Below are 13702 nucleotides of genomic sequence, written 5' to 3' on the forward strand. Positions count from 1 at the left end.
TGAAGGAGTGGTAATGCGAAAAAGGTGCCAACTTGAAACAAAGGCGCCGCGGGTTTAATTAGCGCTGAGAAGCCAGTGAGCTAATGGGTTCTGATCAGGATTAGCCTGTTGACAGGATATTAGCCTGCAGCCTTCTGAAGGCAGCCAGGGCCCGTGGTGAAGGGTACCGGGTGACTTATAATCGGGATAGATCCGTCTAAAATCAATAACGCGGTCTTAAAGGTGTTTTTAAAACCTCCAGAGTGGCCGGATATCAAGATAAGTCCATCCCACAGCAGGTGTCGTTAACAGTATCGTTAAAGGACTGTTCGACACATTAAGTCAAGTCATGTCTAGGGGTAGGCCTCTACAGGTTCATCGCTGCATGGTCTTCATTGGATTTGAGTGGCGAATTGCAATACAACGCCTTACAAGCCCAGGTCACCCCCACTCCCATAGTAACCCATGACATTAGACGCACTACTGATGTTTACATTACTACCTTTGTACTACTGTATATTGCACATTGCACATGTCTCCTGACATAGCTTCTTTTATACTTCTGCACATTAGATACTGTTCATAAACGACCTCACTGTACATAGCTTATAACTGTATACAGCCCATAACTGTATATCAAGGACGTGTCGTCCATATAAGCATAGTAAGCAGTGCTTACCCAACGAAAAAATAAAAAAGGACAGTGAAAATATTAAAATAAAAGTGCATGTAACCGTTTGTTTGTTTTCATTAAAAGAGTCGTATTTTAGGTCCCAGGGCAGGAGGAGTCATTCATTTTGGCGCCACCTGCAGGAGTAAGCACTCGCTATTCTGCTTGCTTGCATTGCGTTGCATTATAAGCACTTCTCTCTCTGCTTTCCCTCGCGTACATTCGAATGCGTGAAAATGTCTTTTCGATGCCTCAGCCCGCTGTTTAATGTGATCAGGGTAAGCATGCTTACCAGCCAATCAGTAGTTCGTTCATTCCGATAAGACCTACTGATTGGCTCTTATCACTTTCAAGTTCACTTAACATTTCACCTTACTTTCTCTCGCCTGGCAGAATAACTTATGCCAGCTAGCTCAAACGATCTAAATAATAATCAATAAGAATAACTTGCTTGATTTTGTGAATATGGACATTACTGTCAGCGACCTAAAGGGATTTCGTAGACTGGACTGGACTGGAAAAACACAACTACTGGCTAAAGGCCGCCCGAAGCCACCGCTCACCGATCTTCACACCCAGAAAGGGAGAGTCTCTAGGGGTTACAGCAAGCCTGGTATCGTATGAGTGGTTTATGATTCGCGAGGCTGGTGGCGATCTGTGCTTGTTTATATGGTTTGAGTACTGCTCTAGTGCTGGTTATGGCTCCTTATTTAAGACTTCCTCTGCTTTTACCTTTGAATGTAGGCCTGTGCCGTTGTGTTTGGAGAGAGAGCTGCTTAATCAATCGCTGAGATAGGCCTAATGTCGCTGTCCGTGCCAGTGGTTCTGGACCAAAAGTGTTTGAGAGAGATAGAGAGGGTTTGTGATGTGATGTCAAGTGCCTGTGTGACAAAAGTGTGAAAAGAAAGTGTGTTGTGAGTTTACTATGGAGGATGGAAACGGTGTGTGTCTGTGTTGTGTGTGTGTGCGTTTGCGATGTTGAAACTGGACTTGTAGATTTCAGCAGGTTGGCTACTTGAAAAGATCTTGGTTCAAAAAAGATTGAACAATGAGCACCCCTGATATAGTCGAAACTGGCAACTGTTTTTTTTGTTTTTGGTAATCTGATCACAAAGTGACCCTACAGTTTATTAGCGGGTTCTAGGGCATCAAAATAGCATTTCCTTGAAACTGCGTTCACTGATAGCGTGTTTGTGTAATTATGTGTATTTCTATATCTTATGCTTACCCAATCTAAAAGCTCCTCTAAACTATACTGATGTTTACAATACTACCACTGCACATACTGTATATTACATAGTTACCTAACACTCTATTTATATCATACCCTTATATCACTATTTGCATTTCTGGTGGGATGCTAAACTGCATTTCATTGTATTGTACTTGTACTCTGCGATGACAATAAAGTTTCTAATCTAATCTAATCTAGCTCGATTTGTAGTATTAAACCTTTCATAGTTATCACGAGGAGTGCCTATTCATTACACCATGTAGCCATCATTAAACATCATTTAGATAACAGAACCGACAGTTCCTCACATCTCTCCTAGTGTAGAGTAGGAACTTGGATCATCTTGTCTTCACTATGATGGACTGAGCAGTCTATTGTGGTTAGTGGTGTCAGTTGACATTGGTTAGGTGATTAGCTAATATAATTAGCTTCCGATACAGAACAGGTCTCTTGAGTTTGAGGGTAAACGCTCCAGCATCTTTGCGCAAGTTCATTCTGTGAATTTGGAAGCTGGTGCACAATAATTCAAATACTTTTGAAGACATTTCCTCCTTTGAAGATAATTCAATGACCACAAGGTAACAGCCAGTCCTGTCACAGCTCACACTTCCCTCCTAGGAGAGAGACTTCCGTCCCTGCAAGTGAAGCATGTGAGTAACACAATCTTGTGGCTAACACAATCTTGGCGTGGCGCTCATTCAGTCACAAATCTACCCTGAAGAAAACAATTACAGCCTGCAGAGCCAACTGAGTCCTCAAAACATCTCTCTCTCTACACACACACACACACACACACACACACACACACACACACACACACACACACACACACACACACACAAGAAACATCTCACTTCATACTATTTAACACCTTAAGCCCCAGGTGAAGGACTTCCTGGACCCCCGGCAGTTTGCATACCAGGAGAGCATGGGGGTGGAGGACGCCATCATTTACATGCTGCACAGGGCCTACACACACCTGGAGAGGCCACAGAGCATGGTGAGGACCATGTTCTTCGACTTCTCCAGTGCATTTAACACTATCAAGCCATCACTGCTGGCTGACAAACTAGCAGTGATGTGTGTGGAGGACTCCCTGACGGCTTGGATCCACAACTACCTCACAGACATGTGAGACTGCAGGGCTGTCAGTCTGAGGTGGTGGTGTGCAACACCGGTGCCCCCCAGGGAACTGTTCTGTCACCCTTTCTCTTCACCCTCTATACCTCCGACTTCCAGTTTAGCTCCGACCAGTGCCACCTGCAGAAGTTTTCGGATGACTCCTCTATCGTCGGTTACATCACAGACGACAGGGATGAGGAGTACAGGGCCCTGGTGGAGAGCTTCGTGCAGTGGTGCGACACCAACTACCTTTTGCTTAACACCAGCAAAACAAAGGAGTTGGTGGTGGATTTTAGGAGGAAGAGAAGGACCCCAGCCCCCATCACCATCAAGGGGGTGGAAGTCGAGAGGGTGGACTCCTACAGGTACCTGGGAGTACAAATTAATAACAAACTGGACTGGACTGACAACACCGAGGCTCTTCTCAGGAAAGGGCAGAGCAGACTGTTTTTCCTGAGAAGGCTGAGGTCTTTCGGTGTCTGCAACAAGCTGCTGCAAATGTTTTACCAGTCGGTGGTTGCCAGCGTTCTGTTCTTCGCCGTGGCCTGCTGGGGTGGAAACATCTGTGCCAGGGATGCTGCGAAGCTAAACAAACTGGTGAAGAAGGCCAGCTCTGTGGTGGGGACCGGGCTGGACAGCCTAGAGGTGGTGGCAGAACAGAGGATGGGGAAAAAACTGGCGGCCATGCTGGCCAATCCCTCCCACCCGATGTACTGCGAGCTGGCAGGGATGAGGAGCAAGTTCAGCCACAGATTTGTTCTCCCCCGTCAAAGTACAAAAAGATTTGGACAGTCCTTTATTCCAGCTGCACTCCGACTCTACAACCAGGCCCTGCAGGGTGGGGGAGACCTGGAGATGGAACTTTTGGAACTTTTTACTTATTGAGCCTGCACTGTTTTATGTTTTTTATTGAATGTTTTTCTGTTTTCTGTACTGAATGTTTTCTGCCCTAACTGAGCTGTTTGACAACAAAATTTCCCCATTGGGGACAATAAAGGTTTTCAATCAATCAATCAGTTCCGAGCAGCTATACACAGGAGGGATGAAGTGTGTTAAAGTGTATCAACAAGGTGTTGAGGTGGCCTGCTGTACTTCATACTGAAACTGTTGTTTCTTACTTAATTAAGAACATGCTTAGAATTCCCAGTGCCCATGCACCCCCCCACCCCCTCCCCTTCCCCCATCTTCCCTTCAACAGTGAACTGATAAGACAGGGACACAGACCGACGAAGGTGTTTCTGGTTCTGTGGCTTCATGACAAGGAAACAACAGCAATAGGCTCCATCTTAACACCCATACTTCGGAGCATGACATAGGTGCAAGCCTTGCACTTTGCAGACATAACAAAAAACTGCTCAGAAGCAATTATCATCCACATGTGGAGATACAGACCTGTGAAACGAATATAATGTTGAATATGTTGAGAATATATTGAATATGTGTTGTATGATGAACCGTGGAGGCTGCTGGCGGTAGAAATCGGAGGATGTGCTTATTGTAATGCACGGAATTGAATGAGGAATGATATCAAACGCGCGATGACACCATACCTCATTCCATTCCATGCGTTGTACAATAAGCACATCCTCCGATTTCTACCGCCAGCAGCCTCAGCTGAGATGAACAGTGAACTGCAGTCAGGCCTTGTTATATGAAGACACACATCTACATACCGTCAGCAAACATAAGCAAAGACAGACATCAGTAGGCCTATGTGGTATCAAACCTTTTTTGTATTATTTCTTTTTTTCTTTTTTTTCGGTAAAGCACATTGTGTTGCATCCCTGTATGAAATGTACTGTATAAATACACTTTGATCGGGGCGCTTAGGTGGCATAGCGGGTTAAGCGCTGACCATGTATCCGCAGGGTCTCCGGTTTGATTCCGGCCGGGGACATATCCTGCATGTCATCCCTCCTCTCTCTCTCACCCATCCTTCCTGTCTAAATCTTCACTGTAACTGTCAATAAAAATGAAAAATATGAGTGGGACTGCCCCACTCAGAAAAAAGAAAAAATTAAAAAATACACTTTGATCTGATTCGAAGCATAGACTGTGGCTATGATTATGGAAATGTCCATAATAGCCAACTTAAACAACAAGTAACTTCACAAAGTATCAGAACCATTGTCCGTATGGCTGTCTGCCGAGCTGTGCCTGTAGGCCCTGAAAAAACACTTGAAACTAGGCCTACTCTATTTGACATGGTCAATACACATGATCACTACACGAATAGTGAGGCTTGAATACAGTTGCAGTAATAACACTTTTATTCCTATGTTTTTATTCATCGTCTTATTATGTTGTTAAGTGCTTATCTATTTATTTTCTCTATATATGTATCTATTCTTGCCAAATGTTTTCTTATTCTTATCCTTCTTTTTCTGTATTTTTTTAATGCTGTATGTAAAGCACTTTGAATTGCCTCTGTTGTATGAAATGTGCTGTACAAATAAACTTGCCTTGCCTTGCCTATCCTAGTACTTATAGTACAATAGTAATGCATGAAGGCCCACATGTAAAATATGATGGTGCTACTGGTCTGGGCATAGAGAAGTGGCAGTGCGGATCAACATAGAATTTTAAAAAATGATGTCCTTTTACTTATATCTGAATTGTGTGAATATGAGTTTAATTCAATGTGTTGAATGTGGCATAGGATATGAAGGACTTGTCTATGTTGTTTTCTGCGTGTGGTCCAGCCTCTGGGAAAGGACCTGGCAGCAACTGATTGAACTGAATAGCTGTGGGTCAGAGTGATAGGGAGTGATATAGACTAATTGGATCTCATGGATTCCCTCACGCATGACTAGATGAACCACACGATCATGATGTTAACATCGTCGGGGGAAAGTTCACAGATGACTTTATTGACTTTTTAACTAAGCATAATGTTAAGGATGCATAGACCTTGTAGAGTCCTCGACAAGCAGATTATACATGTTCTAGAAGTGTTGAACTGACACGGTACCTTCTGGTCCACTATGGAGCACGCCATCTCCCGAACCTGCGCGAGGCTGAAGTCGAGCGAGTCCAACAGGACGGGCTCGCGGCTCAGCCCGATCTGGATCTGGAACGAGACGCCGCTCGGCCCCGCGGGGGGGCTCGGAGGACGGATCACCGGAGGCACGTTCATGGGAAGCTCCCTGGAGAGTTCAAACAACACCTTTACAGGAGGTGAGGAATTAAAATGTAAAAGAAAAACGCTAAAGAACCAACTGTTTGAATATCCCGAACTAAAACTTCAGATTGTTCATGAATACGAATGGCGAGATCAAAATACTAAATGGGAAAAGAAAACTCTTCGTTTGGAGGGATATTGAAAATCTGATCATTTTCTGAGCTGTGAAAAGCGCTGATGAAGCCAAAGACGTCAGTTGTGGTTAAATGTTGAGACGTGATCAGAGAGACCGCCTCCCGCCTGACGGCTCTCGCTCTCATCACTGAGGCTGCGTTCGTAAAATTGCTCTGGAAATCTGATCAACACTCATAGAATGCCTCTTGTCCAATCAAATGACTTGGTCTCTTAATGACGTTGAATCCAGTGTGCGCTCCGGCGCTCTCAGAGCGAATTTACAAACGCAACCTGCAGCACGGCGATGCCAGGGCTCCAGCAGCAGTGACGAGGACCGACGGAGAGGAGAAAAGGGCAGCCGAAAGCATCTTCCTCTGAAAGTTTCTTTCACCACCGTGATTGAACAGTGTGCGTTCCCACACATTAGACACATTTTGTATCTATATCAATGGGAATATTAGAGGCGAATTAGACAGGTTGAAAGGTTAGTTCAACCAAATTACAAAGTCACATTTTGGTTCCTTACCTGGCTTGAGATGAGACGAGTCTATGAACAAGGAGAGACTCCAATCCAAACGTTGGTTCTGTTTATCTGGGCACTAACTATTTTAGAACCATTTAGAACCAAAAACCAATGGAAATAATGGATCCTAAATAGCATGAGCTGATTTTATTGCATTTATAGCATGACATTATTTAAGCGAACATGATTCTTTTACATTTTGAGGAAATATCCCTTCAACATCAATGGGAGAAATGTATATGTTACGGTACATGTGGGAATACGGTACATGTGGGAACACTAGGGTTAGGGTTAGGTGCTACGTCGACTTGGTACATGCTGGCATGTCTAACCCTAACCATAACCCTACCCTTAACCCTAATCCTAACCCTAACTGTAGCACCCTAGCACCTAACCCTATAACCCTAGTTTCCCCACATGTACCGTATTCCAACATGTACCGTAACATATAGACTAGTTATTTACAATCAAATACATCTGGATGATAAAATACAATTAAAGTGTACATTTATAATGTTTCCACTAGCATACGTTAAAGGAGCAAAACATCTTTTTCAAGACCAAACAATCATCCAGGTGCCCTCTTATAAGTACTTAGGTATTCAGTTAGACAACCATCTCTGCTGGAATACACACTTAGACAGCTTATGTAACAAACTACAGCAGAGGCTTTATCACCTGAGGCGACTCAGACTTTATGGGTGAGAAAGCAGATCATGAGAATTTTCTATCAGTCCATTGTTGAAAGTGTAATCAGATATGGAATAATTGTGTGGTTTGGCAACTTAACTGTACAACAAAAAAACAGACTAGTCAGCATTCACAAAACAGCTATGAAAATTGTAGGTGAAAGAGACTATGTGATCCTAAATAAACTATATGAAAAAGCTGTCCTGGACAATACTAACAAGATAATCGCAGACCCCCAACATCCGCTCTCCACAGAATACGAAGTTCTCCCCCTAGGTAGAAGGCTTCGCATGCCAAGATGTAACTATAAGCTCTTAAAACTATCATTTGTCCCATTCTCCATTAAACTAATCAATTCTCTCAAGCAGAAACAATGATTAGGACATGATCACCAGCACCTGCACTTTATCTTAGACACCACTTGAAGGGCCATGTGCAATATTCGAAAACACCACTTGAAGGGTTATGTGCAATATATATTTATACCAAATGATGCCATGTCCAGGTGGAAACTGCTGCCAATGTCACTCAATGTTTGTTGCTGTCCTGTTGTTTACTTTGTCTACTGTATGTTGTATGTATCGTCACTGTTGCACTTGAAGCATGAAAGTACCATGCCCAAGACAAATTTCCCCTCGGGGACAATAAAGTACAATCAATCAATCAATCAATCAAGTACTCACCAATCCACCATATGTATCCCAACATATAATTATGTTGTGCATGATAGTCAGATAGATACCCTGTTGAATACCCTGTTGAATGTAAAATGACTTGATTTGTAAGAATCTTATCTTTATTTTATTTTATTTGGGGGTTGGAATTAGAATACAGTAGTACTCACTAGTTCACTTAATGTGCAGCAGACAAACATTGATATGATGTGTAGACATGATCCTTGACAATTGGCAGCCAGTCCAATCCTCATTTGTGTGTTTCAACCTCAGCCTGGTCCCAAATCAGTTATGGACTTTCACCAACAACTCCTCTGAATCTGATGATGGGATCTGGGACTTAGCCTCTAACGTTGAATCAGTGTTTTCTTTAAGTCATTAATGCTGTGATGTATTTAATAAGCCATGCGTGTTCCATAATATTCATCTGAAGGAGGCAAAAGTTCAAGAAGCGAGGTCTGGTCACTGGTCTAGGTCTGGTCCTGGTCTAGGTCTGGTCACTGGTCTAGGTCTGGTCTAGGTCTGGTCACTGGTCTAGGTCTTGTCTAGGTCTGGTCTAGGTCTGGTCACTGGTCTAGGTCTGGTCTAGGTCTGGTCTAGGTCTGGTCACTGGTCTAGGTCTGGTCTAGGTCTGGTCACTGGTCTAGGTCTGGTCACTGGTCTAGGTCTGGTCTAGGTCTGGTCACTGGTCTAGGTCTGGTCTAGGTCTGGTCACTGGTCTAGGTCTGGTCTAGGTCTGGTCACTGGTCTAGGTCTGGTCACTGGTCTAGGTCTGGTCTAGGTCTGGTCACTGGTCTAGGTCTGGTCCTGGTCTAGGTCTGGTCACTGGTCACTGGTCTAGGTCTGGTCTAGGTCTGGTCTAGGTCTGGTCACTGGTCTAGGTCTGGTCTAGGTCTGGTCTAGGTCTGGTCACTGGTCTAGGTCTGGTCTAGGTCTGGTCTAGGTCTGGTCCCTGGTCTAGGTCTGGTCCTGGTCTAGGTCTGGTCACTGGTCTAGGTCTGGTCTAGGTCTGGTCTAGGTCTGGTCTAGGTCTGGTCTAGGTCTAGGTCTGGTCACTGGTCTAGGTCTGGTCTAGGTCTGGTCTAGGTCTGGTCTAGGTCTGGTCACTGGTCTAGGTCTGGTCTAGGTCTGGTCCTGGTCTAGGTCTGGTCTCTGGTCTAGGTCTGGTCTAGGTCTGGTCACTGGTCTAGGTCTGGTCTAGGTCTGGTCTGGTCCTGGACTAGGTCTGGTCTATGTCTGGTCTAGGTCTGGTCTAGGTCTGGTCTAGGTCTGGTCTCTGGTCTATGTCTGGTCTAGGTCTGGTCACTGGTCTAGGTCTGGTCTAGGTCTGGTCACTGGTCTAGGTCTGGTCTAGGTCTGGTCTCTGGTCTAGGCCTGGTCACTGGTCTAGGTCTGGTCTAGGTCTGGTCACTGGTCTAGGTCTGGTCTCTGGTCTAGGTCTGGTCTAGGTCTGGTCACTGGTCTAGGTCTGGTCTAGGTCTGGTCTAGGTCTGGTCACTGGTCTAGGTCTGGTCTAGGTCTGGTCTAGGTCTGGTCACTGGTCTAGGTCTGGTCTAGGTCTGGTCTCTGGTCTAGGTCTGGTCTAGGTCTGGTCACTGGTCTAGGTCTGGTCTAGGTCTGGTCACTGGTCTAGGTCTGGTCTAGGTCTGGTCACTGGTCTAGGTCTGGTCACTGGTCTAGGTCTGGTCACTGGTCTAGGTCTGGTCTAGGTCTGGTCACTGGTCTAGTCTCTTGTCTAGGTCTGGTCTCTTGTCTAGGTCTGATCACTGGTCTAGGTCTGGTCACTGATCTAGGTCTGGTCTAGGTCTGGTCACTGGTCTAGGTCTGGTCTAGGTTTCTGGTCTAGGTCTGGTCACTGGTCTAGGTCTGGTCACTGGTCTAGGTCTGGTCTAGGTCTGGTCACTGGTCTAGGTCTGGTCTCTGGTCTAGGTCTGGTCTAGGTCTGGTCTCTGGTCTGGTCTAGGTCTGGTCTAGGTCTGGTCACTGGTCTAGGTCTGGTCTCTTGTCTAGGTCTGGTCACTGGTCTAGGTCTGGTCACTGGTCTAGGTCTGGTCACTGATCTAGGTCTGGTCACTGGTCTAGGTCTGGTCACTGGTCTGGTCTAGGTCTGGTCCAGGTCTAGGTCCTGGGCTAGGTCTGGTCTAGGTCTGGTCACTGGTCTAGGTGAAGAAAATATATTTAATTGATATCTGGGAGCTTCACACGAGGTACAATAAGATGCTTCGCTACATTAACAATAATTATGAGTACTAACCTGTTCTACTCCATTCTAACAAAGGACTTTATGGGTGGACTCTGATCAGCCTGTCATGATTAAAGGCACATTCACACATTTAGGTAAAACAATTATAGCACACAAGCTTCCGAGCCGGTAATCCAAATGTGTCTGCAGACCTCAGATGACTGCTGCGTCTAGGTGAATTAGAGTGAAGCGCAGGGCCATGTCCTATCAGACACGACCCGCCAGATGTTTATGGTTATGGTTATGGTTACAGTTATGGTTTCTCTCATCGACAACCCTGGAGGCTGAGGACAGAGACAGGGAGAAAAGGGAAGAGACAGCCCAGGATAACAGGAAGCATCTGTAAACCACAGAGAGAAGGAACATCAACACGCTAAAAACACATAACTACAGATAATTAGATGATCACACAGTTCTTGCTTTTGAACACGTCCTAAAACGTATGTTTATAAGCCATATATATCACAATCAGGAGGAATTTACGCACGGTACGATACTGATGACTTGAGTCTACATGTTGTTAACTCTGCATGTGAACACTAGACCTTCATCTGAGCTCTGTGTAATAACCTGGTCACCATTGTGTCCTCTTGTTTAACAGAACCTTTGTCTAGCAAACAACATCACAGGAAGAGTGAGAACTGAGTAGCAACACATGAACCAATTCAATAGTTTTAAAGAAACTGAAAAAACGACAAAGTAAACTGTGGTAAATGAACGGAAGTTCAACCATAAACTAGTAGTGTGTCAAGGACGACACAGGAGACCAGTGCACATAGGCCTAACCCAGAAACTGAAATAAAACACTGTTGTTCTTGTCATTAAATACCATCTGAAAAATAGGAGACGTGGATAGGAGAGGCCTGTTGGCCTATACTACACACATTACACACACTATACTACACACATATACTACACACATTACACACACTATACTACACACATTATACACACTATACTACACACATTACAATAGCAAAGGAATTTACAGACGAGGCTTAGTGTGTGTGTGTGTGTGTGTTGTGTGTGTTTGTGTGTGTGTGTTGTGTGTGTGTGTGTGTGTGTGTGTGTGTGTGTGTGTTGTGTGTGTAAGAGATTAGTAAAAAAAACAGAGGCGTTTGTATTTTATAATTCCAGAAATGTCGAAAATGTAAAATCAAGAACTTTGTAATTGGTTTGCTTAAGCCAGAAGGTTCTCTAGGAGAACATTCCGGGCTCAGCCCCAGGGGGATGATAATTGGAGCGGAGTGTCCTGGAGGCCTCTCCCGGGGAAATGAGGCCTTTCAGAAACACATTTCACGCAATTCTACCTAATTTTACATGACTGGAAACATATTTTCATAATCTTTGTTTTGTATAAATATGTTGAACTCTCACGGGTGAATCCTTTCCGTGGGCGCAGTGCAGATTCTATGTTAGCTGTCTAGCTCTGACCACTTGCTAGTGACCACCTTTGGCTGGCAGTCCAATGTGTGTGCAGTAGCACACATGCAAAGGAAATGAAAGGGAAGATGCGGTAGACATGGAAACCATGTACGAACGAGCTAGACCTATTACAGTTTTTCTCAGTCGCTTTGGTGCATTTCTCACATCACTATTAACATTTGCACAACAGTTAGTGCATTTCTCAAAACAATTAGTACAAACTGCAAAACCTAGTTGATAACCTGCAAAAGCATGTCACTTGCTCAAAATGGATAATTCATTCCTCAAAAGCAAGTATTCATGTAATGAAAGTGTCAGTGTCATCAAAATGAAAAGTCCTGACACCATTGTTTATGAACAAGATCAAAGTCAAATGACTTTGTCATGTTTTCATTATGACAGTTCACTCTGTAAGTGTTTTCCAATGCAAAAAAGTCAGATCTATACCTGAAAATGCTCAAGACAGTACTATACACTATTTGACAGCCATTTGAAATCTACAGTGGGTTACACATTACTGTATTTAGTGAGGTAAATGAGTACAACACACTGAAAACATATGTTTCACATTTGTACTGCATATGCTCTATGCAATTCTAATTTGTTCACAGCATTGTGCAAAAGAAAAATACAAACTTATTTACAACAAACATAAGAAACACCCTTAGGGTAGAGCTGTGCACAACTGTAAACAATATTGCAGTACATATTGGAACTGAATTGGAACATACAACATACACAGTACTGTAAATCATTCATTCACATCCAGACGTTCCTGTCTGTCTGGCCACATATGTTCGACATCACAGCGAATATCATCCCTGGCAATGCAGCGAAGAAAGTATCTCCTTGAGTGGCGAATCCCAGGAGCGACAAAAACAACTGTACGACAGAGGGACTAGCCTACGCAATTTCACACCGGGAGACCGAGTCCTTGTACTGCTGCCCACGTCTAGCTCTAAATTACTCGCTAAGTGGCAAGGGCCGTTCGCGGTCACACGGCGAATCGGGGATGTAGACTACGAGGTAGTGCGGTCGGATCGAGGGGGTAGCACACAGATATACCATGTTAATCTCCTTAAAAAATGGAACAAGGTGGTCCTTGTCTCCCTAGTTACGCTACTTCCCGAGAGAGATGAGTTCGGGCCGGAGGTCCCAAAAACTAAAACTAGCGCCCCGACCTGCTTAGGTGACCATCTCTCGGCGAGCCAGCGGGCGGACGTTGATAAGTTACAACATAGCTTCGCGGATGTGTTCTCCCCGGCCGTACTCGCCTCATAGAGCATCATATAGATACGCAACCGCGTGTTACGGTGCGTACGTGGCCATACAGGCTGCCGGCTCACAAATGAGACGTGGTGAGCTGGGAATTGGATTCTATGCTAGAACTGGGCGTGGTCGAGGAGTCGCACAGCGACTGGTGCAGCCCCATCGTGCTGGTGGCAAAGCGCGATGGGTCTGTACGTTTCTCTGTTGACTATAGACGGGTGAATTCGAAGTTCGATGCCTACCCCACGCCCTGGATTGACGAGCTCCTGGACCGGCTTGGCACGGCTAAGTATTACACCACATTGGATTACACAAAGGGATACTGTCAGATAAGCCAGTGGCTTTCTTGGGTTTTTATCCTGTTAGTTGACCTTGTATCAGTGGTGTGCCCGTCAGGGCCAGCAAGGCCTTCTCTGCTGGCCTAAACATCATCAGAATATACATTTTATTTTAATATATTTTTTCCACAAATATGTATTAATGATTCCCCATAGTCTATTCTCTTCATTTCATAGCTTTCCTCTTGGTTGCGCTGCTTCCAGTCTCCGATTGAGATTTGGAGGGCTGGCCTTTATGGTA

General features: G+C 44.6%; 1 protein-coding gene across 1 annotated transcript in view; it reads right to left on the reverse strand.

Annotated features, from left to right (window-relative positions):
- prkd1 (protein kinase D1) overlaps positions 1-6141 on the reverse strand; it is a gene marked incomplete at both ends in the record, with an annotated part of 58379 nt that extends 52238 nt beyond the window's left edge. The window contains 1 exon segment of the mRNA XM_080549032.1: positions 5977-6141. Within this exon segment, the coding sequence (XP_080405158.1) occupies positions 5977-6141 (165 nt within the window).
- Positions 6142-13702: the final 7561 nt, after the last annotated feature.

This window comes from Nansenia antarctica (assembly GCF_963989245.1).
Source record: "Nansenia antarctica genome assembly, chromosome: 1".
Lineage (NCBI taxonomy): Eukaryota > Metazoa > Chordata > Actinopteri > Argentiniformes > Microstomatidae > Nansenia > Nansenia antarctica.